General features: G+C 54.6%; 9 protein-coding genes across 9 annotated transcripts; 6 read left to right on the top strand and 3 right to left on the bottom strand.

The window, feature by feature from the left end:
• Positions 1 to 1,966: 1,966 nt before the first annotated feature.
• On the top strand, positions 1,967 to 4,833 carry ISF_06584 (hypothetical protein; the record flags this gene model as incomplete). Its single annotated transcript, XM_018850188.1, has 4 exons — positions 1,967 to 2,836; positions 3,066 to 3,783; positions 3,842 to 4,678; positions 4,733 to 4,833. 4 exons carry the CDS (start codon positions 1,967 to 1,969, stop codon positions 4,831 to 4,833), a joined length of 2,526 nt encoding a protein of 841 aa, XP_018702676.1.
• Positions 4,834 to 5,822: 989 nt separating this feature from the next.
• Positions 5,823 to 6,829, top strand: ISF_06583 (Translation initiation factor IF6; the record flags this gene model as incomplete). The annotated part of the gene is made up of 2 exons (XM_018850187.1): positions 5,823 to 5,857; positions 6,124 to 6,829. The coding sequence occupies 2 exons, from the start codon at positions 5,823 to 5,825 to the stop codon at positions 6,827 to 6,829; spliced, it is 741 nt and encodes a 246-aa protein (XP_018702675.1).
• Positions 6,830 to 7,970: 1,141 nt separating this feature from the next.
• Positions 7,971 to 8,553, top strand: ISF_06582 (hypothetical protein; the record flags this gene model as incomplete). The annotated part of the gene is made up of 3 exons (XM_018850186.1): positions 7,971 to 7,978; positions 8,038 to 8,320; positions 8,383 to 8,553. The coding sequence occupies 3 exons, from the start codon at positions 7,971 to 7,973 to the stop codon at positions 8,551 to 8,553; spliced, it is 462 nt and encodes a 153-aa protein (XP_018702674.1).
• A 342-nt stretch (positions 8,554 to 8,895) lies between these two features.
• Positions 8,896 to 9,842, top strand: ISF_06581 (hypothetical protein; the record flags this gene model as incomplete). Its single annotated transcript, XM_018850185.1, has 2 exons — positions 8,896 to 8,948; positions 9,053 to 9,842. 2 exons carry the CDS (start codon positions 8,896 to 8,898, stop codon positions 9,840 to 9,842), a joined length of 843 nt encoding a protein of 280 aa, XP_018702673.1.
• A 194-nt stretch (positions 9,843 to 10,036) lies between these two features.
• ISF_06580 (protein phosphatase PP2A regulatory subunit A) lies at positions 10,037 to 12,328 on the bottom strand (the record flags this gene model as incomplete). Its single annotated transcript, XM_018850184.1, has 8 exons — positions 10,037 to 10,387; positions 10,434 to 10,771; positions 10,821 to 10,921; positions 10,968 to 11,227; positions 11,322 to 11,780; positions 11,845 to 11,996; positions 12,085 to 12,196; positions 12,263 to 12,328. The coding sequence occupies 8 exons, from the start codon at positions 12,326 to 12,328 to the stop codon at positions 10,037 to 10,039; spliced, it is 1,839 nt and encodes a 612-aa protein (XP_018702672.1).
• Positions 12,329 to 13,262: 934 nt separating this feature from the next.
• On the top strand, positions 13,263 to 15,196 carry ISF_06579 (phenylalanyl-tRNA synthetase beta chain; the record flags this gene model as incomplete). Its single annotated transcript, XM_018850183.1, has 3 exons — positions 13,263 to 13,315; positions 13,399 to 15,093; positions 15,151 to 15,196. The coding sequence occupies 3 exons, from the start codon at positions 13,263 to 13,265 to the stop codon at positions 15,194 to 15,196; spliced, it is 1,794 nt and encodes a 597-aa protein (XP_018702671.1).
• Positions 15,197 to 16,017: 821 nt separating this feature from the next.
• ISF_06578 (protein phosphatase) lies at positions 16,018 to 18,367 on the bottom strand (the record flags this gene model as incomplete). The annotated part of the gene is made up of 2 exons (XM_018850182.1): positions 16,018 to 18,303; positions 18,353 to 18,367. 2 exons carry the CDS (start codon positions 18,365 to 18,367, stop codon positions 16,018 to 16,020), a joined length of 2,301 nt encoding a protein of 766 aa, XP_018702670.1.
• A 1,042-nt stretch (positions 18,368 to 19,409) lies between these two features.
• Positions 19,410 to 20,534, top strand: ISF_06577 (cytoplasmic ribosomal protein subunit S3; the record flags this gene model as incomplete). Its single annotated transcript, XM_018850181.1, has 2 exons — positions 19,410 to 19,432; positions 19,775 to 20,534. 2 exons carry the CDS (start codon positions 19,410 to 19,412, stop codon positions 20,532 to 20,534), a joined length of 783 nt encoding a protein of 260 aa, XP_018702669.1.
• Positions 20,535 to 21,565: 1,031 nt separating this feature from the next.
• ISF_06576 (DUF803 domain membrane protein) lies at positions 21,566 to 23,140 on the bottom strand (the record flags this gene model as incomplete). The annotated part of the gene is made up of 7 exons (XM_018850180.1): positions 21,566 to 22,073; positions 22,129 to 22,420; positions 22,478 to 22,729; positions 22,788 to 22,878; positions 22,947 to 22,972; positions 23,026 to 23,069; positions 23,127 to 23,140. The coding sequence occupies 7 exons, from the start codon at positions 23,138 to 23,140 to the stop codon at positions 21,566 to 21,568; spliced, it is 1,227 nt and encodes a 408-aa protein (XP_018702668.1).
• Positions 23,141 to 23,900: the final 760 nt, after the last annotated feature.

The raw sequence follows: 23,900 nt of genomic DNA, 5'->3' as shown, positions 1-23,900 counted from the left end.
GATACCACAGATCCCCACCCAACCGCGCTCGACCAGCCATACATAGACGTCGTCAACATTAGCGGCCGCCTTTGTGCCTGCGCGCCGCCGTCCCGTCGGCCATCATCTACGGCCAAGTGCAATACTGGCAGGTCAAAGACCATGTTGCAGAAGTGAATCGCCAGTAGGCACGTTTTGTGCCGAGATGCCGATTCTTCGCTGGATCAGCACAGCATAGTCGTGTTGATGATCTATGCTGGGTTGGCTCTGCTCAGTGGGTTGAGAAGTGTTATGCAAGTTGAGTGCTACCCGGCAGATGGGGTCTCAGATATCATAGTATTATGCGGAGTACAGTATCTATTTTTAAAAGGGCTTGTAAGGAACGACTGCGTCGTCATGCGCATTCATTATGTATCTCGCCGTGTAGTTGGTAGCATGATTGATCGCCCCCGATATACAATGGCGATGGGCAAGCATTGCCATGCGGCTATAACGCTTATTAATATGAGACTTCTTTTATTAGTAGACGCAGCCAAGCTGGCGCATGCAAAAGGAGCCGTAGCTATGTACCTAGGAACTTGCCGTAAACGCTGGTCGGTGGTGACATGATCACGCCCCTAGCTTGGAACACAGCCTCAAGCAGGCAGCATGCATCCAAAGATAGAAACAAGACCCGTTCAGGCGAGGCTTCAATCGATTTTTTTGTGTGACAATAAGTTTTTACTGGCAAATTGGACACTTTGCTTTCTTTGCAGCGACAATACAAGGATCGGCCGTTTCAATCTGATGGCGCCCCAATGTAATTTGGTTCCTATGGATCTTCATTAGCCGAAAGGAGGAGAAAGAAGGAGCGATGATGCTCCTGAACCGCGTAGTAGCGCGGCTTCCAATTCTGATACGGCGCTGATAATCTTACTGTGAGCGAGGCGAAACCGTAGATCCGTCCACCTGCGGCCTGCAAGGCTTGGTGCACGCTGATGGATACGAGGCGGAGATGAGTGCAAAGTAACTACCAGTAGAGCGGCAATCTGCAGCGCGATTCGAGGCTGCTGAACTGAACACAGCCACGGAGCTATCCGTACGAAGAATCCTGATTCACTCTGTCATGGTCTGCAGTGACCAGGGGTTTACGGCGACACGTAACTAGCAAGCAGCAAGGTTTTTGTATGGGTAGCGCGCAGCCTAAAGCAAACCGGCCATGTGCCGATGCGCATTGGTGGTGCCAACGTGCAGCTTTACAAGCAACGGGATAAAAAAAGAATTGTGGTGACACCGTAACGGTGGTGATTATTAGATTGGACGGCACGAAGCTTGGGATCGATGGACCACTCCGTTTAACCAGGGCTACCTAGGTAGTTAGGTACGAGGTATTTTGCACTTTGAGAGACAAACTAGGGTAGAGTACGTTGGTAGCTGACAGGCTATGAATGAGCTTTTGGAAACTACTTTCTTCAACTGGACAAAGTTGCCACCTTTTCCGTCTTGTCCAGGCCAAGACATGGTTGTTGACTGCTGCAGGTCTTGCGACGATCCCCAGCGACTCGGCCCCAAGTAAAAAAGCAATTACTCCGATAAGGCCACGATAAATACTGAAGAAGGACAGGCTTGCTTGAAAAAAAAGAGTGGATTAAATTCCCATTCAACTGGGGGTAATTGTTAAGTTCCCCGTGCTCACCACCACCATCTGGTTAGGTTGCTACCAGTATCCGTAGCTACACCTAGCTAGTTAGCTGGCCAGCCTCAATCCGTCGACCATCCCACCCAACGATCTGGAGCTGCGCCTCTCTCCTCCATTACTTTGCATCCGCTGCTGGGGCTCTCTCGTTTCTCTCTTTTCATCCTTCTCAAAGATCTTCGAACATTCTTTTTTTAGACGATTTTCCCCGGTTCCGATTTTGCCCCTGGGCCGTCCGCAGACACCCCCCCCTCGTCGCAAACCCGGACCCCCCTTCCCTTCGACATAGCAAAGGATAGCACACGCCCCGATATGCCAACGTTTGGGCGTCTAGGCAAGCACAGCAACCGGTCGCAGCACGGCCTCCCTGAGCAATCGCCTGCTGCCTCCGCGGCCCAAGGTAGCGGTAGCGGTACCAGCGATGCGGCTGTAGGCGGAGGTAGTGGTGGTGGTGGTGGCCTGGCTGACTCGGGTCTGGACACGCAATCTGCCTTGTCGTCGACGGCGGGCAGCCCTCGCGACCCCATTGACGGTCGCCAGCAACAGCAGTTGCAGCAGCATATTCAACATCAGCAGAAACAGCAAGGATTACCGATTCTGCAAACCTCCGTATCCAACAAGCTCCAAAAGCAGCAACCGCAGCAGCAACAGCAGCAGCAACAGTCGCAGTCGCAGGCGCCAGCTCCCCCGCCTCACCTCTACAGCGCCTCCTCCACCAGCTCGGCCACTAATAACCCCTCGCCTCTGCAGCACCCTGGTGGTGATTTCGTCTTTGATGCTCGCCAACAACAGCAACAACATCCCGATTTTGTCGACCCGACCGTCCACCGATCCCAGAGCCTCCGCTACCCATCTCAGAGCTCTCTCCTCCAACAACACCAGCTGCCTCCGCATCAGCAGCAGGTTTACGGCATCGCCTCCACCTCCGTCGACGACCTGCCCAGCCCCGCAAGCTTCCAACAGCTGCAACAGCAGCAACCGCCGCCGCAGCCCGCACCAGAGAAGCACCGCACGAACCGAAAGCTGCACATTATCAAAGGTATCTTTGGATCTGTCCGTGGCACCTCTGACACTGCCAGCAGCAGCAGTCAAAACAACGCTCCAGCGCCCGCTCCCCATCCCGCCAGCCAGCCCTACGACCCAAGCGGTGGCTTGTTAGGCCGCCGCTCGTCAAACAAAAGGGTAAGCACCTGCCCTGAAACACCTTCGCACTCTCCAGCCAAACATCATCGCCTTGTGATCCCTTTCAACGCCGTTTCGCCTTGTCAGCACGCTGCTTGACACTTCGCTTTCGTCATTGACCAACGGAGCTGTCACGGTGTGAGGCTCTTTGTCGTCTCTTTCATTACCCAAGTCGTGTTGTTGCCCGCCTTATTTCTACACACGCCGCCCGCTGACATGCCCTCTTCAGGACTCTCGTATCCCGCCCTCCTTCAACACCGTTCGTCCTGTTACCGGCGAAGATCTCGATAACTCCTCATACGACGAACTCGTCTACCAGCCGCCCCCGCACCTGCAGCCTCACCAACAGCAGCAGATTCTGCAGCAAGGCCCGGGCCAGACCATTATTCCCCAGGACCAGCAGCTGCAGTACGACAATAACCAAGGTGTACTTGACACTCCGCCGCAGTCATCGCAGCAGCACCAGCTACACCAGCAAATCCTCTTTCAACAGACGGCAGACGGTCGACTGCCCGCCGGCTATCCAGGTTCGCAGAACCCCGAGACCGCATCTCAGCTCTCGCATGAATCTTCTGCCTACGAACAAGATCTGCGGAATCAGGCTTCTCAGGCCCTACAGCTTGGATCTGCACAGCACCTGAACCAGCAACTACTGCCGTCGCAACAATCGCAGCCGCAACAGCAGCAGCCCAGCATGCCTCCCCAAGGCTCCTCCCGACGAAGCAACGAGGCCGAGCATCCCATTGCCGGCCAGGCCCCTGGCTACCGCCATAGCAATGCTGGCCTAACTGCCGCCAGTCCTCTGCCACCACAGGGACCAACTGCTGGCGGACAATCCGCCTACCGTGGCGATGGTCGTCATTTCGAGTCGACCGAACCGGGTCGGGAGACCCCACAGCCAACCTCTGAAAAGGAAGTAGACAACCCACAGGAGTTTAAACAACTGCGTAAGTACTAGGCGGTTACATTCGGCAGACATTGTTGGGCCTGTGCTAACATATGCAGTTGCGAAATATAAAAATGTCAAGCGCCTTTATTTCGATGGCAAGTCTCAGATTGAACAACTTCATGGGCAAGTCGAGCAGCTGCAAAATGCAGTTGCCAACCAGCGCATGTCACAGTCACGGACCGCCCTGGACGACAACGAATATGCTACACGGTTCAACCGTCTTAACGGAGCCATCAATAACCTGTCGTTTAACATACGCAAAGATTGGAGCAAGATACCCCCTTGGCTAGTAAACTTTGTCAGCCCCGATGCGCTTAAGACAGGCAAGCAGGAAATGACTGCAGTTGGGCGAGCCGTCATCTCGCACTGGATCGTGACTGAGCTGTTCGACAAGTGTTTCCACCCGGATCTTGATCCGCATCTGAGCGCTCAGCTTAAGGATATTGAGATGGGCATCCGCGGCAATACTCATATTATGCACCGACCGGAGGAGTTTGACGCTCAGACAACTAAGATTGTCAACTGGCGCATGGCCACCCTGGACGGACTCCAGAAGGCTTTCAACGCCCAAGCATCGGAAAATAGGGCCGCGCTCATTCAAAAAGCCACGACTAACCTGGCGGCATACCTTCAAGCGCATCTGACGAACCCTCCCCCTCCTGGCATCGAGGGCAGTACGTCGATGATTGTGGAGCTGGCCATTGGTGTGTCGGCAAATCTACCGCTGGAGAGTCGTGACGTTTCCATCTGGTACCCGATGCCAGGCGATATTTTGCAGCCGAACCTGATGGAGGTGGAAACGGCGGCGCTGCCGTCGCTGGAGGAGTCTGAGATGGCCCTTGAGTCGGACGAGTCGCAGGACAAGGGCGGCAAGGCGCTGAAGCCCAAGACAGGTAAGACTACGACGTTAAAGGTAGCCAGCGAAACGGAAGTTAACATACGCCCAGGTGCCATCCAGGAACCCAAGAGAGTTCGCTTTGCCGGATTTGTGGCCTTGGAAGTAAAGGGCCGGCAGGTGCTGGTCAAGGCACCGGTGTGGACCTTTTAAGGACCCTTTGAAGCATCTAGCGAGAGCATATACATGGCATTGATCAAGAACATATTTCAAGAGGGGGAGGTTTCTTATACTGCACTTGATTTATTTCCTTTTTTTATTGTGAGGACTCTGAGGAGGAAGATGTTGATACCAGGAAGAGGGAGCATTTGTTAGTAAAACGAGATGGTTAGCGCAAAGAAAAAAAAGAGATGAATGTGTATAGAGCGATTTGGCTTGGTAGGGAGAGGGGAAAGGATGTGCACGGGATGGAAGTGATTTGAATGCACATTATTTTCCATACGAATTGATCTTGTCTATGAGTGGCGCGGCAGCGGCGTCTTCGTACCGAGATATGACGGGGAACGATGTAGATCTACGTCTCGCCAAAGGTAATACATAGCTGACTGAGTGTAGCTGCAGGTAGAAGGGGAATTTCTCCTTCTGGCAAAGCAAAGGATGACGAATAATGATTTTACTGCATAGGTAAAGCTGTCGACATCGTAAGAGTCATCACTTGAGGCGATAGCGTGGGGCTGAGGCTGTTACGGGTCTTGGATCAAGTTTTGAGTCACAGTCAGCAGTCACAGTGGGACAGACAGCCGCAGATTTACAGGGCTCGCGGGCGCGAGAGTGGGAGGTTTACTGCGCGGATACGTTGATGACTCGAAATGAAGCCGCGGAATATCTTTGACCCGCGATCAATCTCAACAAAAAAGATAGAAGAAAAATCAAAGAAAAATCGAAATCTAGATATCCTTATCCAAATTGGGAAACCAGGAAACGGGAGAGGCCTTTGCCTTCCGATGGATAAAAAGGCTGTCAGTCTGCACCCCCACTACAAAAACTGACCAAGCAAAAAAGCCATCACCACACAGCACCTTTTGGCAGAAAAAAAAATCTACCGTCTGCGGGGTGCTCTTCTCTCTCCAACACCCAAGCTTCGAACTCAACAACTCAGAAACTTTCTTTTATACACAGCGTTATCACACAAATACCAAATCATGGCTGTCCGCGCTCAGTTTGAGAACTCTAACGAGTACGTCCCCTTCAATTCTGTTCTGCCCTGCCTGCCCTTGCTCCTCTGTCAGGCCGCTTCTGGTTCCCCGCCATCACAAGACCCCGCCTCGCGCCCGACTTGCAGCAGCAAACTTGCAAATCCCTCTCTGCGTGAGCGCCGAGACATCATGTCTCTTGGGGCATTTTGTGGCCTCTGGAACCACGCGCGTCGAACGGGCACTGCTTGAGCACACCGTCTAGCTTTCCTCTTCCAGAACCTGCCAGCTAACTGCCTTGCTTCCCCAGGGTCGGCGTCTTCGCCACGCTCACTAACTCGTACGCCCTCGTCGCCCAGGGCGCCAGCGAAAACTTCTACAGCGTCTTCGAGGCCGAGCTCCAAGACATCATCCCCATCGTGCGCACCACCATTGCTGGCACGCGCATCATCGGGCGCCTCACCGCCGGCAACCGCAAGGGCCTGCTCGTGCCCTCGACCACGTCCGACCAGGAGCTGCAGCACCTGCGCAACTCGCTGCCCGATGGCGTGCGCGTGCGCCGCGTCGAGGAGCGCCTCTCGGCGCTCGGCAACGTCGTCGCCGCCAACGACCACATCGCGCTCGTCCACCCGGACATTGAGCGCGAGACCGAGGAGGTCATCGCCGACGTCCTCGGCGTCGAGGTCTTCCGCCAGACCGTCGCCGACAACGTGCTCGTCGGCTCCTACATGAGCCTGTCCAACCGCGGCGGCCTGGTGCACCCCAAGACGAGCATTCAGGACCAGGACGAGCTGTCCAGCCTGCTGCAGGTGCCGCTCGTGGCCGGCTCGGTCAACCGCGGCAGCAACGTCGTCGGCGCGGGCATGGTCGTCAATGACTGGCTCGCCGTCACCGGCCTTGACACCACAGCTACCGAGCTTTCGGTCATCGAGAGCGTCTTCCGCCTCGGCGACGGCAACGGGCCTGCCAACATCAACACCAGCATGAAGGATACCATGGTCGAAAGCTTCTACTAAAAAAGGAGAGGTCTTTCCGACGCTTGTGTTTTACTTTATTTTCACTGTTACCTTGTGCATTTTAAAATCATAACTGGCGAAACTTGATTTTATCTGGGTTGATTGAGAACTTGGGCTTTTACATACTTCTTTTTGTTGTTCCTGTTGCTCACGGGGCTTGGTGTTGGGATATACTACTTTACCGGTTTATTTTCCTTTTGGTTTTCTGTACACGGACTCTCGTCTGTGCAAAAATGGCATGGCTTTCATGACACGGATGGGCCTAGAGCGCCCCTCCTGATATTGCTCTAGAATATTAGATTGTCGACCGTGTTGAAACGGCTGGCTGTATATATATGATGACAGAGACGATTATCCACTTGAATGGCTCCTCTTCGTGTAATGCTAATTGCTCCTCGTGTATTACTACTTTGACCACCACGAGCTACATTCATTCCCCAACTCCAACCACCTACCTGCAGCCCCTAACTCTCACAGTGCCGGGGCTATGATCACGCTTGCAGGCCCTCCTTCAAGATGGAAAGAATCAACTCGAAGATTGTCGAGCAATACAACCCGCCACCTCTCGGCATCGTGTATCCGAATCTTGGCGTTCCGCGGGACTATAAGACACCGGCAAGTTCCTCCGACTACCAACCTGCCCGAGTTGCGAACCTTTCCATTCCACAAATAGCTCTAGATCGATGCCGGCACAAGGAAAATGTGCAACTTTTCGCCAATACAGATACCAAAGTCTCGGGTGGAGTCTTGGTCAGCACCAAAGATGCCAGAAATTCCGCGAATGAACGGTGTGTCGGTGAGGGCCGAGTACAACGTCGCTAGTGACAACAAAGCTCGCCTAGACGAGATTCCCATGACTTTCCCCATTACCACGGGTAAAAGCCCGGAGGAGAGCCCTTCTACCACCGCTAGAGAATGACAAAGAGCCTAATTTCTTTTGCTAGTGTAGAGCCGCTGCCATAAGCCACGGTTGACGATGATGCAACGCAACGTTCCCTGAGGTAGGGTGATAATCAGAGTTGGATGGGCAAGTATATAAACCGCTGTTGCTGCCTGTTGGAAACCCGAGACAATCTTTCACCACCAGCTATTCTGTACACAAGGCCCAATAAACTTCGTCTCCTCCCCACCGACCTGCAAGATGTCTCCGTACGTCACGCCGTCCTCCCAAACCCCAGCCATGAAAGCTAACACTATCGTCCCTTCAGCGCCGCCGACGCCTGGATCGCGCTCACCAAGCAAGACGCCGTCACGCCGGAGGCCGCCACCGCCGCCTTCGCCGCGTTGCCCCCCGTCACCGCGTCCTTCATGACGCGGGGCGCCGGCGAGTGGCAGGGCGCCGACCTGCCGACCGGCCACCCGACGCGCCAGAAGATGGTCGAGCTCAACTGGGCCGGCAAGACGTTCCGCAGCGCCGAGGACGTCGACCCCATCGTCGTCTACGACGCCGACGGCAAGCGCCGCTGGAACGCGGACTGGGGCCACTCCCGTGTAAGTGAATCCGTGACGGTCATGAGAGGGAGAGAGGCTGACGTGTTGATTGGGATTTGCAGCTCCGCGAGATGAAGTTTGGCGAGGACAACACTGTGGCCATGCTCTACGACGATTTTCCCATCATCGACTACTTTCGCTACGTGAACGAGGACCTGGTAGCCGGCGCCATGGACTCGAAGAAGATGAACTCGTTTGGCACCTACTACTTTTACCTGAAGCGTCTCTCCTAGACATGGAGGCCGAAGCCGGTGTGGAACGTCATTCAAATAAACAGAAACTTATTCAATTGAAATCAAATAAAGTGACCACGGATTAATGTGTAAATGTCAAGTTTAAAGGACAACAAATGGCGGGGGACCCGGTCGAGAGGTCTCACCGCCTGCCGGAACGGTACTCAGAACCCCTCTAACACGGAAAAAAGTGCCATCCCCCACTAACAGGGACCGGCAAAATCGACGACATTTGTAGACACCACAGAAGAATCAGCAGCATACTGCCCATGATTTGACGTTTATTTGCTTCTAGTTTCATAAATCTATTTGTATTTTTTTTCCCAATCACCTCTATATATGATGGCGGAGAAGCCCAAGCACCTCGACCCTTCTGAGCTCGGCACCCGCGAGTAGTACGTACGCCCACTGCGCATCGCGACATCCTTCTTGTGCCTCCTGAACCTCCTAAGAACTTGCGCTCGGCTGACCTTTTTTTTTTTTTACTTCATTTCGATAGCTGGGACAAGCTCTACACGACCGAAATAGCCAACCACGCCGCAAACCCCGACGACATCGGCACCGTCTGGTTCGACGACTCCGACGCCGAGAGCAAGATGCTCGCCTTTCTCGACCGTCTCGCCGGCAACATCCCCGACTCTGGCTCCGAAGCCTCCTCCTCCTCCGACCCCGAATCTTCCTCCTCGCCGCAGACAGTCACAGCTACCAGCCTGTGTAAGGAATCTGCCTCCATTGTCGACCTCGGGTGCGGCAACGGCTCCATCCTCTTCGCCCTGCGCGCGCGCGGCTGGCTCGGTCCCCTCGCCGGCGTCGACTACAGCGCGCACTCCATCCGCCTCGCCTCCCAGATCGCCGCCGCCGCCTCCACCCAAGAACCACCCTCCTCCTTCGCCATCCGCTTCGTCGAGTGCGACCTCCTCCACGGCCCGCCCCTGTCCTCCCTCCTCCCCGCGCCGAACACGTTCGACGTCGTGCTTGACAAGGGCACGTTCGACGCGATATCCCTCAGCGACGCCACCGACGACCGCGACCGCCGCGCATGCGAGGGCTACAGGGCGCGCGTCCTGCCGCTGCTGCCGGTCGGCGGGCTCTTCCTGATCACCAGCTGCAACTGGACGGAGGACGAGCTGCGCGGGTGGTTCGTGGGCGGCGAGGGTGTGGACGGTGCCGTGTTCGAGGAGGCCGGCCGGGTCAAGTACCGGTCGTTCAGCTTTGGCGGCGTCTCAGGCCAAACTATAAGCACTCTCTGCTTCCGTAAAGTCTCGTCCCAAGCGTCATCCTCCAGATAGCAAGCTGGTCATGTATATACACGAATACAACACATAGCATACACTTCAATAGCATCGAGTTGAAAAACTATAAGATCATCTATTCTATACACCTCGTCAGTTTAACTAGCACCTAGTAGCTTGGCTATCATTGCTCTCGGTACTCAAATTTTGGTTTGAAAAATCAACATGGTTTTTTTTTGCTCATTAACTCTCTAAGGTGATGTATTCATAGGCTCGCCACCCGAAGCTGTCGCCTCGTTGGCCGCCGTCGTCGCAAAGTACCGCACATCCACGTCGTCGTCCTTTTGCAGCTTGGCCAGGTTAGGCAGCACTCGCTCCTGAATTAGTGCCTGCCCCCGAGGGGATGGCTCCGCGTCACCACCCTCCTTCTCCAGAGAATAGATGGTGCCCTTTTCCGGTAGGCGGCGCAGCACTCCAATAATAACAGAGTATGTCTTGGCCACGTTGAAGCGGATGTTGGGAATGTCATCCGCCACCATGTTATCGAGAATAGGCAGGATAGACTTGTCAATAACATCGATGCTCACAACGCTAGCAAGAGTCTATACCATGTTAGTATTGAGCTGGAACTGGAACGAAATTACTTACCGAAATGGCAAAGCATGTCGTCATTCTGTACAGGTAGTTGCTGTGCTGGCCCATCTCCACAACCTTGGGAATGATGGCCTCGTTGGCCCACTCGACGCCGAATACTTCAGTGAGTTTCTTCAGGTTATGTGTTGCGGCTTCGCGGATAGAGAAGACCGTGTCACCGAGCCAGTCCATGCAGAGACTGCTGAGCTTCTCGTTGAAGAAGTTGACGCCCAATTGGTCGGCGAGAAGAGGAATGTATTCGATGATAGCCAGGCGGACTCTCCATTGCTTATCCTCGGCAAGCTGCACAATAGCAGGGAGCAGAGACTGTGAAAGCAGGTCGATGCCAATAACTAAGGGCGATTAGTCCTGCCTGGCCTAGCCATGTAGGTCGATACGTACCTTGATTGACCTGCTCCAACTTGGAGATGATGTGGAGTCTGACCTCAGGAAACTCATCCTTGAGCATGAGAAGAAACATGGGCAACAAGTGATCGATAGTTCTATCAACCATCAGCAAGGAACTGTATACCGGATCAAATGACTCACTCTTGTTTGCCCAGGATGGGGGCCAGGCCGCTGATTTGAGTACCAAGAGCAGCGCGCACGTGCTGTGAGCTGTCGGAAACGAGGTCCTCAACGCTTGGCATAATATCTTTGAGGAGGACGTCGTGGTCAACAAGACCACAGAATCCAGGAATCTGCCCAGCGATCGCAGTGCGGACCTCGGCCTCGTTATCCTTCAATAGCTTGACGAAAGCTGGAACCAAATCGCGCGAAACGACTTCTTCGTCGACTGCCTTGGCAATCTATTGTGCGTGTTAGTATGCTGTCTGGGGTTTCTAGCATCCCATCCCACAGGAACTTGACCTTTTCAAACCTGTCCGCGATCATATATCTCACGCGCCAGCTCTTGTCCTCTATCAGATTGCGCAGCGATGTGAGCAGGACGCCATGGCTTGACTGTTTGTTAGCGGGAACAACTTCGGCAATAGCGATGAGAATTTCGACCGTCAACAGTCTGACACTGTCCTGATCGTCCTGGACGAGATGCTGGAAGAGGGGTATCATATCATCGACGACGATGGAGGCGGGCATCTCCCTGACAAACTTTGCCATGTTGGTCGCGGCTTGGCGACGGACCATAGGAGTTTCATCGTGTACTAGCAGGCCAAATTGGTTGCGAAGCTGCTCCTGAACCGGAGGCGAAACCTTTTTGTAAGGGGCTGTGAAGAGACCGCAGCCCGAGACCTTGGATGTGAACCAGTCGGCCTTGGCGAGACGGATGGTGAGGGGAATAAAGTATTCTTCGACTTGCTGGGGGTTGAGACCTTCGCAGATCTTGTTGAGAGACTCGACGGCCTGTTATTGGATCAGTATGCTAGTGAAACGGCGCGTTGCTGATGCCGGTCTTCGGCGGTCGTACCTTGTCGCGGACGACGGGTTCTTCGATGGCGGCGAGGTTCTCCAAGGGGGAGAGAATGACGTGAGCCCACTGGGGACCACCGACGTACTCGGTGAAGGTACCGAGCTCCTCACTTAGAGCGACCAGCACTTCGTCCTCATCCTCGACCGATTCTGAGATGCAAATGTTAGAGTTTGAGCCGGGGTTAGAAGGGAGCTGCGAAGATGGCGCGGGCGCGGGCGCGGGCGCGGGCGATCTAACCGTCAAGAAAAGGAATCAACTCGTCGCGAGTGCGCTCGGGACCAAGAGCTAGGGCGATGGTGGAGAGACGGTGGATGGCATTGAGGCGGAGGAGAACGTCGTCATGCTGGGCCTGGGGTCAACAGAGGGGTCGCGAGGACGGGGGCAGGTTAAAATTAGGAGCGGGTGGCAGCCGTACCTTGAGCTCGTCGATGAGGACGGCGATGGGGTAAAGCTCATCGTTTGGGTTCGACGCGTCAGCCATGGCGAAATATGATGGAGGCGGCGCGTCGCTCAAGCTGGAGGGAGGATGCTGGGTCGTCGTGAGGGTGTTGACGGTTGGACTTGCGGCTGCTGATGTGCGGTGGAGGAGAAGGCGGGCGGTGGATCGCGCGTGCGTAGGTGATGCAATTGGTGGTGCAGCGCAGAGCGGCGGCGGCAACGGGCAGAGGCGAAAAAGGGAGGGGCACGCGACGAGAGATGGCCTTACGAGATGAACAGAAAAAGAATGCAGGAGCTTGATGACGGAGCAAGCCACAAGTTGAGACAGATACCAGATCAAGTGCAATGTTGTTTGCCAGGCCTTGGTTGAACTAGTTAGCTTTGCTGCCCGCGAGAGAGCACGAGCGGAGCAACAAGGGCGAGTTGCTGTTGCTGTTGCTTGTTGCTGGTTGAGCTGCTGCTGGTTGAGGGGTGTCAAGGCCAATGCAGTGGCTGTCACAGTGGCTGGAGGTGGCTTTTAGCTGCTAATAAAATGGCCATGGGCCTCATCTTTTCAGTAATAACACCCCTAAGGCGCTGTAATTGCTGGTGGGGCAGCCAGTCAGTGCCCAAGCTTCAAACAGGCACCTGAAAGTCTGTGCCTGTAACCAACCTTGTATGTTACAGTACATACCTGCGGCTGGAGCATCTATATTCCGTCTTCCACCCCGCCATCCCCTCGCTGCCAGACGGCCCGTTAGCGAGGTACTTGCATTGAGCACCTTGATCCTCGCCAAGTCAAGGTTCCTGTGGATCTACCCGCCAGATTCAACCACACCCCTCCAACTTGCCACGCAAATTTCCTGTGACTCAATCGCTTGTCCTCACCGGGCTACAGTTAACTATCCCGACTTTTTTACTGCCTGCGCTCGCTGCTTGCACAACCCCAGCAACGACCATCTACCACTTCGGAGAGGCATTGAGGACTCGCTCTCACCATGCCGACCATCTCCGTAGACAAGTACAAGCTCTTCGAGGCTCTCGGTCGCAAGTATGCCTGCTTCCCATCTGCCCCTCGCCGGCTTTACCACCCCACCATACCGAGCTAACACGACCGTGTTTTCCGCTTTCCAGGTACACCCGCGAAGAGTTCGAGGATCTCTGCTTCGACTATGGCATCGAACTTGACGAGGACACCGAGGACGATGAGCGGCCTGTAGTCGACGGCAAGCAGGAGCCGCCGCAGCTGAAGATTGAGATCCCCGCCAACCGATACGACATGCTCTGCTTCGAAGGCATCGCCCTAAACCTGAACATCTTCCTCGGCCGAACCCAGCCTCCCAACTTCCGCATCGTCGAACCCAAGGACGCCGACCAGCAGGTCATCACCGTGCACCCCGAAACCCTCAAGGTCCGCCCCTACGTCGCCGGCGCCGTCCTCCGCAACATCAAGTTCACCCAGGACCGCTACGACTCCTTCATCGGACTGCAGGACAAGCTGCACCAGAACCTGGCTCGCAACCGAACCCTTGTTTCCATGGGTACCCACGACCTCGACACTGTCAAGGGTCCCTTCACATACGAGGCTCTGCCGCCTAAGGACATCAAGTTCAAGCCCCTCAACCAGACCAAGGAGATGAACGCCGAGGAGCTCATGGCCTATTACGAAAACGATAAACACCTGGGACGCTTCCTGCACATTATCCGCGATGCGCCCGTATACCCCGTCATTTACGACGCCAACCGCGTTGTCTGCTCCCTGCCGCCGATTATCAACGGCGAGCACTCCAAGATCACCCTCGACACCACAAACGTCTTCATCGAGATCACGGCCACCGATTTGACTAAGCTTGGAATCGTCACCAACATGCTCGTCACCATGTTCTCCATGTACTGCGCCGAGCCCTTTACCGTGGAGCCCGTCAAGATTGTCTCCGACCACAACAACCTTACCCGTGTTGCGCCGTCCCTCCGACCGCGCGAAACTACCGCCGAAGTCGACTACCTTAACAGCTGCACCGGCCTTGACAAGACCCCTCAGGAGCTCTGCGATCTCCTCACAAAGATGGCGTATGTATCCAAGCCCTCCGGCACCAACGCCAACCTTCTGGAAGTTGCCATTCCCCCTACGCGCGCCGATATCCTACACCAGTGCGACATCATGGAGGATCTCGCCGTCTGCTACGGCTACAACAACCTACCCCGCACTAAGCCTAACCGCAGTGCCACTGTCGGCGGCCCCCTACCCATCAACAAGCTCGGCGATCTCGTGCGCATGGAGGCCGCCATGGCCGGCTGGTCCGAGGTCATGCCCCTAATCCTGTGCAGCCACGACGAGAACTTTGCTTGGCTGAACCGCAAAGATGACGGCAACACCGTCGTGCGCCTTGCCAACCCCAAGACGCTTGAGTACCAGGTCGCTCGCTCGTCGCTGCTGCCCGGCCTCCTCAAGACCATCAAGGAGAACAAGGGCCACAGCGTGCCCATGCGCATCTTCGAGGTCGCCGACGTCGTCTTCAAGGATGAGCGCGAGGAGCGCAAGGCCCGGAACGAGCGCCACTTCGCCGCCGCCTGGTGCGGCAAGACCTCGGGCTTCGAGGCTGTCCACGGCCTCCTCGACCGCGTCCTCCTCATGCTCCGCACCGCCTTCCTGACCGAGGGCACGGACACCCCCGGAAAGCCTGACGGTTACTGGATTGAGGAGCTCAACGAGGAGACCTTCTTCCCCGGTCACGCCGCCGCTGTCCACCTGCGCCTCGCCGGCAAGGAGGTTCGCATCGGCGAGTTTGGCATCCTACACCCGACCGTCTTGGAAAAGTTTGACCTGAGGTACGCTCCGTTCTCTTTCGCTGAATGATCATGCACTAACACCGCTTTACTACTCAGATATGCTGTTAGTACTCTGGAGATAAACCTAGAGGCTTTCCTATAGTCACGAAGATGAAAGAATTTCTCACGACTTAAAAGAAAATAAAGGAACAATTGGTAAAACGCCCATTTCAAGCATTTGGAACTAGGAAGAGGAAAAGATGTCCAGCGCATTTAGAATAGCCAAAGCCAAAGCAAACAAAAAAAGGTTAAAAACATAACTGTGTCGACATCGAACGGCATATTCACCCCAAATCAAGCATTAGCATGTAAAAAAGGTCATGCTGGATGAATTACTATGTTGCCTGTACGCCGTGCCAAGTCTACTCCCGTCCACCCATGCATCTTTCCCAGCCCAAAGACACCTCTTCTTTTAAAGATAAAATCCATAACCCATCGCATCGCTGTTTCATAGTCTAACTGTAATGTCTAAACGTGTTTGCGTCCTCGTCACCACATGTTCTGCCCCGTATACTGCGCGAACCCCAGCGCCGAGCGTGGCCGTTGGCATGGCTCTTCTACCCCATCTTGTTCCGCGGCGCCCTCCGCCCCGTCGACGGCAGCATCGGCGGCATCAGGCTGTGCCGCCTGTGCCGCCTGTGCAGCCCTTGACGGCCCCATCTCCATGGCCGACGGCCGCAGGAGGCCTGTGATCGACTTGGACCGCTGGGGGTATGGCGTGACATGTGCTAGCGGCGGTTGGGTCACTTCGCGCAATTGTACAAGCTCCCAAATGCTGTTGCTTATGGCATAGTCGGCACTCGAAGCCGAAGTGGAGAGAGATTGTATAGAGGGCGTGCGGAATGGCGAGTGGACGTAGTGTTGAGTATTCTCTGTATTTATAATCGCATAGGGCGGGTGGTGGTCAGTTGGAAACATGACCTCCTACGTCATCTCCTGCATTTCTTGGTCTGGCTTGGGATTGGCACCAGCCTGGCCGGCTGCTTCTGTTGACGTGTTTGCAAAGACACCTTTGCCAATGTTGATGTTGGCGATGCCATCCCGTAGTGCTGCAAAGGCGCCTGCGCCGAGGCTCGGGTTCGTGACAACATCTTCGGCCGATACGCTACGTCTGAGAGACTGATTCGCCGGCGTAAGGTCCTGAGAGATGTCCACTCCTGTCAAGACTGATTTGCTCGTTCCGAGACTCGGTGACTTTGGGCTCGGCGACGCAATTTCTGAATTATGGAGCCGTGAGACGGCTACACGTCTCTCGTTCTCGCTGAGCGCAGTGGCGTCAAGAGTAGCATTCATCTCATCGTCGGTCCGGCCAAAAGCTTGGTACCACCAGCGAATGTCTTGCGGCCGAAGACGAATAATGCGTTCCTTGCCCTCGAGGCGGTCGTCGACAGTAGGATCGTAGTCGGGATTCGTAAACTCTTGTTTTCGGCACAAGAAATAGTCCCAAACGGATGACGTTCGCTCCATTACCTTGGCGTCGACTCGCTGCTTCTCTGAGTTGTAAAGAAAGGTGCCGTACTGGCAAGAATATAGGTGGTAGAGCAAACGTCGTAAGAATCTCTCATTGTACTCGAATCGGTTCTTGTGCTGGCGAATGAGCTGATAGGTGCAGTCCAGGAACTGGTGAAAAACTGGGCTGACCATTTTGGGAGTGGTGGCCTCCTCGTCAACCACTTTTCCAGATGCCGCCTCACTCGCTACATCTGGCTCATCCTCTTCCTTGCTTTGATTGAAGAAACGTTTTGCACCACTAATGACGTTTTGGAAGGCGTCGTTGCGGCCATCGTTCTCGCCTGGGTTCACCCTGGTGCCGGCAAAGGCGTCACGTTGCACCAGGAACCAGTCATCGTGGTTGAGATGCCCTGAGCGCAACCTAAACATGTGACCAAAGGACAACCAATCCTTTTCGACCAGTACCACAAAGCCTTCGATCGTTCTGTAGTATGGATCGAGCATGATTTGAGAAAGTGCGCTCAACTGACTTGTACGATCCCAGCCATCGGAGCAATGAATCAAGACGTGCGAGTGTCTGATACCAACCTGTTCGGCGATGACGTCGGAGCCCTTGAGGACGTCACCTATGTGCTTGAGCCAACTACTTTGGTGTAGGAGTTCCCTGCTTGGAGGCAAAGGAGAAATATCGGCATCCTTGAGCGCCTCAACTACCTTGTTGAGGGAGCTGCGCATAACATGGATGTTTGCAATGTTGAGGAATATCTTGGTCGCAAACTTGTACTTGTCCATGTTCTCGGAACCCATACCCTGGACCTGGTTTAAGACGGCATTGATGGTCGGTCGAGCATCGACAATGAGGTTGCTCTGCTGAGCACCATAGACAAGCCTTTTCCCAGTCTTTTCATCGTACATGGCCACAGGTGGCGCAATTATTTCAGGCTCAAAGTTGCCCGAGTCACTCAGCTCTGCAGCGTTGCTAGAGCCTGCACTTGAAACATCAAGCTGACTAGACATGGGTGTGGTGCTTTCTGAACTGGCTGACACAGAGACTGAGAAGGAAGCGGCAACTAGCTTTTCATCCTGCACGTTTGTCTTTCGTGTAATACCAGACAAAGGCTGGGAGCTCCGCGTGATAGTGCAGTTGTTGATGGGGTGGATATAAGATAGAGTGGGTATACGGCATCTGGAACGAAAGTCTTTGGCATATTTCAGGACATTATCCGATATCTTGGAGGGAACGACTAGGACTGCCGGGTACGTGTCGCAGAAAGTGTAGTCCTTGTTGATGTGGGTGATTCTCCAACCCTTGTCGGGCAGCTTCTCGCTGATGCCCTGCCGTCTAAACTCAGCCTTAGGGTCGTAAATATGCCAGCCGTTGACCTCGCGCTCGTTCTTGAGAGGCTTGTGTGAGAAGGCAAAGAGCCTTTCCACGGTGCCGAGCCTGCAAGTACGGGCTTTGATGAACTCAAAGACCTCCTTGGCCACCTCGTTGTTGGCAAAGTTGAAGGTGACAAACGTAAAGTCTCGGCAGCGGATTCGGATAGAGGCGGCTTGTATAGAACCCGGGGGAGTCGGTCGAAAGGTGCAGTGGCTAAAGGTCGGATACGTGAGCCATCGCTCCCGTGTCTTCGGCGGCGCTGCGGACGTATCGGCTGGAGGGCCGACGGGCGCGCAAAACACGAAGTGATAATCTGTTAGGCGAAGAGTACCATTCGCTGCCTGTCCACCGTTGATGCCCTGGACGTTCTCGATGACCTGTAACGGTTAGAGGTCGGTAGTATAGCCCTTCGCAAGGTAAGCTGACCTTCTTGGCTTCCATGCTGGTCAAGATGCCTGGCGCTGCAGCCCTATCCGCCGGACACGCGCTGCTAGGAAGTCGCTGCCGCTCTCAGAGAGACAGTCGCATAAAGAGAAAGGAGCCGCCGATGCCTGGAAGACGGCGTACTGATCTTGAGAATAGGCTGGCTGTGAGGTATGCTGCAGTGAAGCTGGTGCCGAGCGTACCGAGAGGGGTATAGCTGGAGATGTTGCTGGAACACCTGTCGCAAGCGCTCTGTGGGTGCCACGAACGAGACGCAGGTAGAGTACCTGTATGTTTGTTGAAACAGCTCCAGCCGCCGCAGACGTGGTGTTGAGCGTCCGCGGTGCAGTGACGAAGGGACGGGCTAGTTATATGGCGAGCTGCATGGGGCTTGACGATGCTGGCTTGGAGAATGACAAGCGCAGGCTGGGGAGCTTCATGAGCCAAGGCGGGGCAAAGGGTACGTCAGGCGCAGCAACTGCGAGCCATGGTGCCAGCAGCAGGTGATGAGGGAAGTACCTATCTAGGTAGTAGGTGAATGAATACCTTTACTAGTCATGCACTTGAACCTTACATCTTGCAAGATTAAAGTTAAGTCTGCTTATCTACGGCAATTTGCATCCTTGTACGAAATCGCCAGCTGTATTTGCAGCTAGCTCATCTCATAACCGTCATTTATTATTGGGACAGACAGACGGCACGTTAATCAGGCAAGGCGCAAATCTGCAACCTGTCAAGCCTCAAGCCCCACTATCCCTGTTTGGAGCACGGGTTATCGGCGAAATAATAATCCTTCACCACTCCCTGGGTGCCCCCACCAAAATGCATGCTGGCGGCAGCCAAAGAGGTGGGCGCGCCAGAGATTAGGGCTCAACCCACACCAAAAAAATAATTCGTTGTGATAGTGCGGGACGAACAGGCGAAAGCACCACCGCGGCGGAGACCACCAAAGAGAGGCCTGCTCTGAATTCGCGATCCCACCCTCTCGTCCTCTTCGTCCTATCCGCCGCCCATTTCTCTTGAGTCGATAATACCGAATCAACTCTCCAATCAATCCAACATGGCTCACCCTGGTGCTCAGATGTGAGTATTATCTCCATGCCTTGATTTGTGTGTCCTGCGCCAGACTCTCGACCGTCGTTGTCTCTCATCGAATTGGAAATCGCTGCCGTTGCGCCGTTGGGATGGATATACTGCGCGGGAGTACCGGCCCTCCTGGTTCAATGAAGGAAGCAAAATGGACTCTTCAGATGTGTGAAAGTGTTGCATGATTCTACGACGACCTGCAAGAATGGACGCAACCCGAAGTACACGCACCGCAACCGAACGACGCAATTCCGAGAGGCGACGATGGAAAACTTTCTGGCCACGACCGAGGCGCGACTTAAATTAGTAACCTATGCTAACCTTGTATTTCTTGCACAGCTCCAAGAGGAGAAAGTTCGTCGCTGACGGTGTCTTCTACGCCGAGCTCAACGAGTTCTTCCAGCGCGAGCTCGCTGAGGAGGGTTACTCTGGCGTCGAGGTCCGCGTGACTCCCACCGTCACCGACATCATCATCCGCGCCACCCAGACGCAGGAGGTTCTCGGCGAGCAGGGCCGCCGCATCCGCGAGCTCACCTCGCTCATCCAGAAGCGCTTCAAGTTCCCCGAGAACTCCGTCTCGCTGTACGCAGCCAAGGTGCAGAACCGCGGCCTGTCCGCCGTCGCCCAGTGCGAGTCGTTGCGCTACAAGCTGCTCAACGGCCTGGCCGTCCGCCGTGCCTGCTACGGTGTCCTCCGCTTCATCATGGAGTCCGACGCCAAGGGCTGCGAGGTCGTCGTCTCCGGCAAGCTGCGCGCCGCCCGCGCCAAGTCCATGAAGTTCACCGACGGCTTCATGATCCACTCCGGCCAGCCCAAGAACGACTTCATCGACACCGCCACCCGCCACGTCCTCCTCCGCCAGGGTGTCCTGGGCATCAAGGTCAAGATCATGCGCGGCTCCGACCCCGAGGGCAAGGCCGGCCCCCAGAAGACCCTCCCCGACGCCGTCACCATCATCGACCCCAAGGAGGAGCAGCCCGTCCTCCAGCCCATGAGCCAGGACTACGGCGCCAAGGCCGCTGCCGCTGCCGCCGCCGCCACCAGCAGCCAGGATGCCCGCGTCGCCGAGGAGGCCGAGGCCGAGACTGCTGCTCAATAAATTATCACAGGTCGAGCGGTGATGGCTTCGCCCTGCTTTCGTTAATGACTGTTCTCACGGGTTTTCTTATTTTCACGTTTCTTGAGAGAGGGAGTGGTGCAAGGCTAAACATGTCAAAGATGTTTGGGCTGCAGTCAGTGGATGACAAAAAAAAGATGGCGAGTCGCACGGGCGTCAACCTTTTTAAAAGAAGCATTTGCATCTTGCCCGGTTTCATCTGTTATGTATTGGTAGAAGAAACCATAGAGAGGAAATGAGACCCCATGAATCTACACTGCTGGCCTGGCTTCGTGATACGTAATCGTTCAAGCTCTGGGCGCCTGCTCGGAGCCTCGCCAAAGCAAAGACTGGATGCAATGTATTCTCGTAGTGGGAGATTCATCCAGCTACCGCTTACTTCTGCCAGTCGATGTGCCGATCTAACATGCAAATGTCCATAATATTGCCTGTGATTACCCGTCTATCTACACTGCAAAAGTCGCCAGATGGTCCTGCAGGCTTCATTCCCGTACATATCAACAAAAATGCCATCGAGGCTGCTTTTCCGTGCTCGACGCTCTCTTGCCGCGCCAGCACTCTACTCTCCGTCCTTCATGCATGTAGGTGAAACAGAAAAATGTAAAAATATCGTACATGCAGATGGGGGCTTTTGAAAAGCCTTCATTGCGAAAGCAAAAAGCCTCCCACCCGACCCTCGCAGTGACGCATTGTGAAAGAAAACGACATATATCAAAAACGCCTTGAAACCAGTTTCCTTGCCCTATCACTCCCATTTCTCGTACTGTTGACGTGCACAATCCCAACCATAATCAAGCGCAGAAAAGGTTTAGATCAGGTCGTATCCGCGCCATCATAATAATGCTGTGAGAATTTATCTCTTTCTCATCGGCAGAACAATGAGACGAGCCAATCGCAAACGCCGGGGGTAGATACCTGTGGACTTAGGCATCAAAGGCAGAACCAAACTGAGTCCGCTACTAAAAAGAAATTCGTGTCATCTTAATCGTGGAATGCTCGGTCTGGCCCTGGTTCTACCGCCCAGAGGACTTTCGGCTTTGAAGCTCGATGGTGTCTTCCTCTTTGCTTCTACTGGCTCGTCCGTTGACGCGTCCGTTGGCGCGTCCGTTGGGCCGATGGCTACCCTCATCGTCGCTCTCCTCGGCTAGATCGGTCAAACCGAAACCGGCAGCCTCTTCCTCGTCGTATGCACGAATTAGGCCCTCCCGATCGCCATGCGCGCTGCCAATGCTGTGGCGCGAAGGATCTCCACTGCGACGAGCTTGCATACTGCGACGAGTCTGGAAGCTGGAAACCATGTCGGTGGGAGTGGCGTCGTAGCCGTTGTGCGTACCGGCGAGCTTCTGGCCGCTGGGGTCGCCTCTGGAGAGATTGAGAAGGTATACCCCGGTAAAGATGACGAGGAAACCGCAGAGCAGCGAGACAGTGTTGACGGGGTCGGTAGTGTTGAATCCACTGAAAAGGATGAAGGAGGCGCAAAGAGTGGCCGTCGTAAAAGTGACATAGTAAAGAGGATTGACGCTGAAGCGATGCGTTAGATGACATGCAAAACCGGCCGAATGGAAAGAGTACTCACATATTGCTAGGGAAACAAGCAAGGGCCTTGTTAAAGTAGTTCATCTGGGTGACAATGCAAAGTGCAGTCAAAATCATAAAGACATAGGTCGAAGGGTGGCTAAATTGGTTATTGCCCGCGAAAGTCAGCTTGAGGGCAATGCCAAAAGCCTTGGCGGACATGACGGAGATGGAGCCGACGGTCGAGCAGATGGAGAGATAGATGAGCGCATTCTTCTTGCCATAGAAGGGCGCAACTCGGTAGATCATGAAGACGGCGAATGCGACGACGGCGACGGCGTAGAGAAGGAAGCCTGACAGAAGGTGTTAGAGCGGTTCGAGGTTTCGGGTGCATGCAGCGGATAGCATACCAGGTTGCACAGCGTAGTGGAGAATCTGATCGATAGTCTCAATCTCTTCATCAGGCGGCGCATGAAGGACAATGACTACAGCGCCAATCAGGCAAATGGCACTTCCCAGCTTGCCCAGTATACCGAGTTCTTCTTTGAGGAAATATGAGCCGAGGACTGCGCCGATGAGAACGGAGAGAGCGCCGAGAGGGGTGACAAGAATAGCTGGCGCAAAGGCGTAGGCAGCGAAATTGCAGATTTCTCCGATTCCAACTGTTGGAAGGGTTAGTTGTTTAATTTGAAAGGCTTCAAGAAGGAGGCTGGGACTGACGAGTTGCGATACCAGCCCACCAGAGGGGATTGCGCAGGTAGACGTAGCCATCGCCTTCAAAACCGTGTCTTTCCTCGGCTTGCATCAAGCCCTAATCCATGTATTAGTCGCTGAAACGAGCGTGGGAGAGAATCGAATGGTGGTGTCGCTCGGACGCACCTTTTTGGTGATGACAAAGCTCGTGCCTGGATAGAGAGGGTTAGCCGCGGTTACGATTCGTGGATCGAGACAAGCATACCAATCGCCAGGGCAGATGAAATGGCCAAAGAGAGGCCGATGTATCTAGAAAGGTACACGTTAGTCGAAGACCCGGGTCGCAAGAAGGACGCAGTAACGCACTTGTCCTCAATCATGGTGGAAGTTATTCAACCAAAGTCCCAGCCAGGCAGCAGAAACCGAGACAGCAGTGTCGCAAACCACGGGAAAGGGCTTCGTTATGTCCCGATATTCCGAACACGACGACCGATAGGGCAAGATTTGCCAATAAGAGAGACGATGATGCTGGCTGACGGGCGAAAGAAGTGATGCCAATTGTACGCTCAACTGAAGGGAGAGTACCACAGTGCCGCCGGATCTTGTCTATGTGGAAGCGCAGCGCATGCAAGAGAAATGATGGCAAATTCTAGAAATATCGAAATCGACGAGAAGGAGCGTCCGAGAGCCAGAGATTATTTCTGCCGTCTTTCATAAATTGCTGATTCAAGTAGTGTTTCCGGGAGCCGCAAGAGAGCGCGCGTCACCATTCGATGAGGGAGGCGTAAAACGAAGGGCTGGCAAGCGAACAAGAGCTCGTGCGGGATTCGAGGTGTACGTGACGCGAGTTTTGAGGTCGCGATGTAAAACCGAGGAAGGAGAAAAGACCGGACAAGAAATATGCGCAGAAAACAAGGCGAGATGGATGGCGGCGTGGCGTAGAGTTCGTACTTTGGTGCGTTGAGGGTGAGGGGGGCTCGAGCAGGAGACAGAGTTCAGAGCGGACGAGGGCAGCTTTTAGTGGCTGACGGATGATGTGGCAGCGACAGAATGGTCTGATGGACTCTGAGAGGAGGCTTTGGGGGCTTCGGGTGGAGATGATTTGCGACTGGAGTGCCTGCTTCACGGCCGAAGCAGCGC

Source organism: Cordyceps fumosorosea (assembly GCF_001636725.1).
Source record: "Cordyceps fumosorosea ARSEF 2679 chromosome Unknown scaffold_17, whole genome shotgun sequence".
Taxonomy (NCBI): domain Eukaryota; kingdom Fungi; phylum Ascomycota; class Sordariomycetes; order Hypocreales; family Cordycipitaceae; genus Cordyceps; species Cordyceps fumosorosea.
Note: the sequence above shows the minus strand (reverse complement) of the source record. Positions and strands in the feature narration are given on the sequence as shown.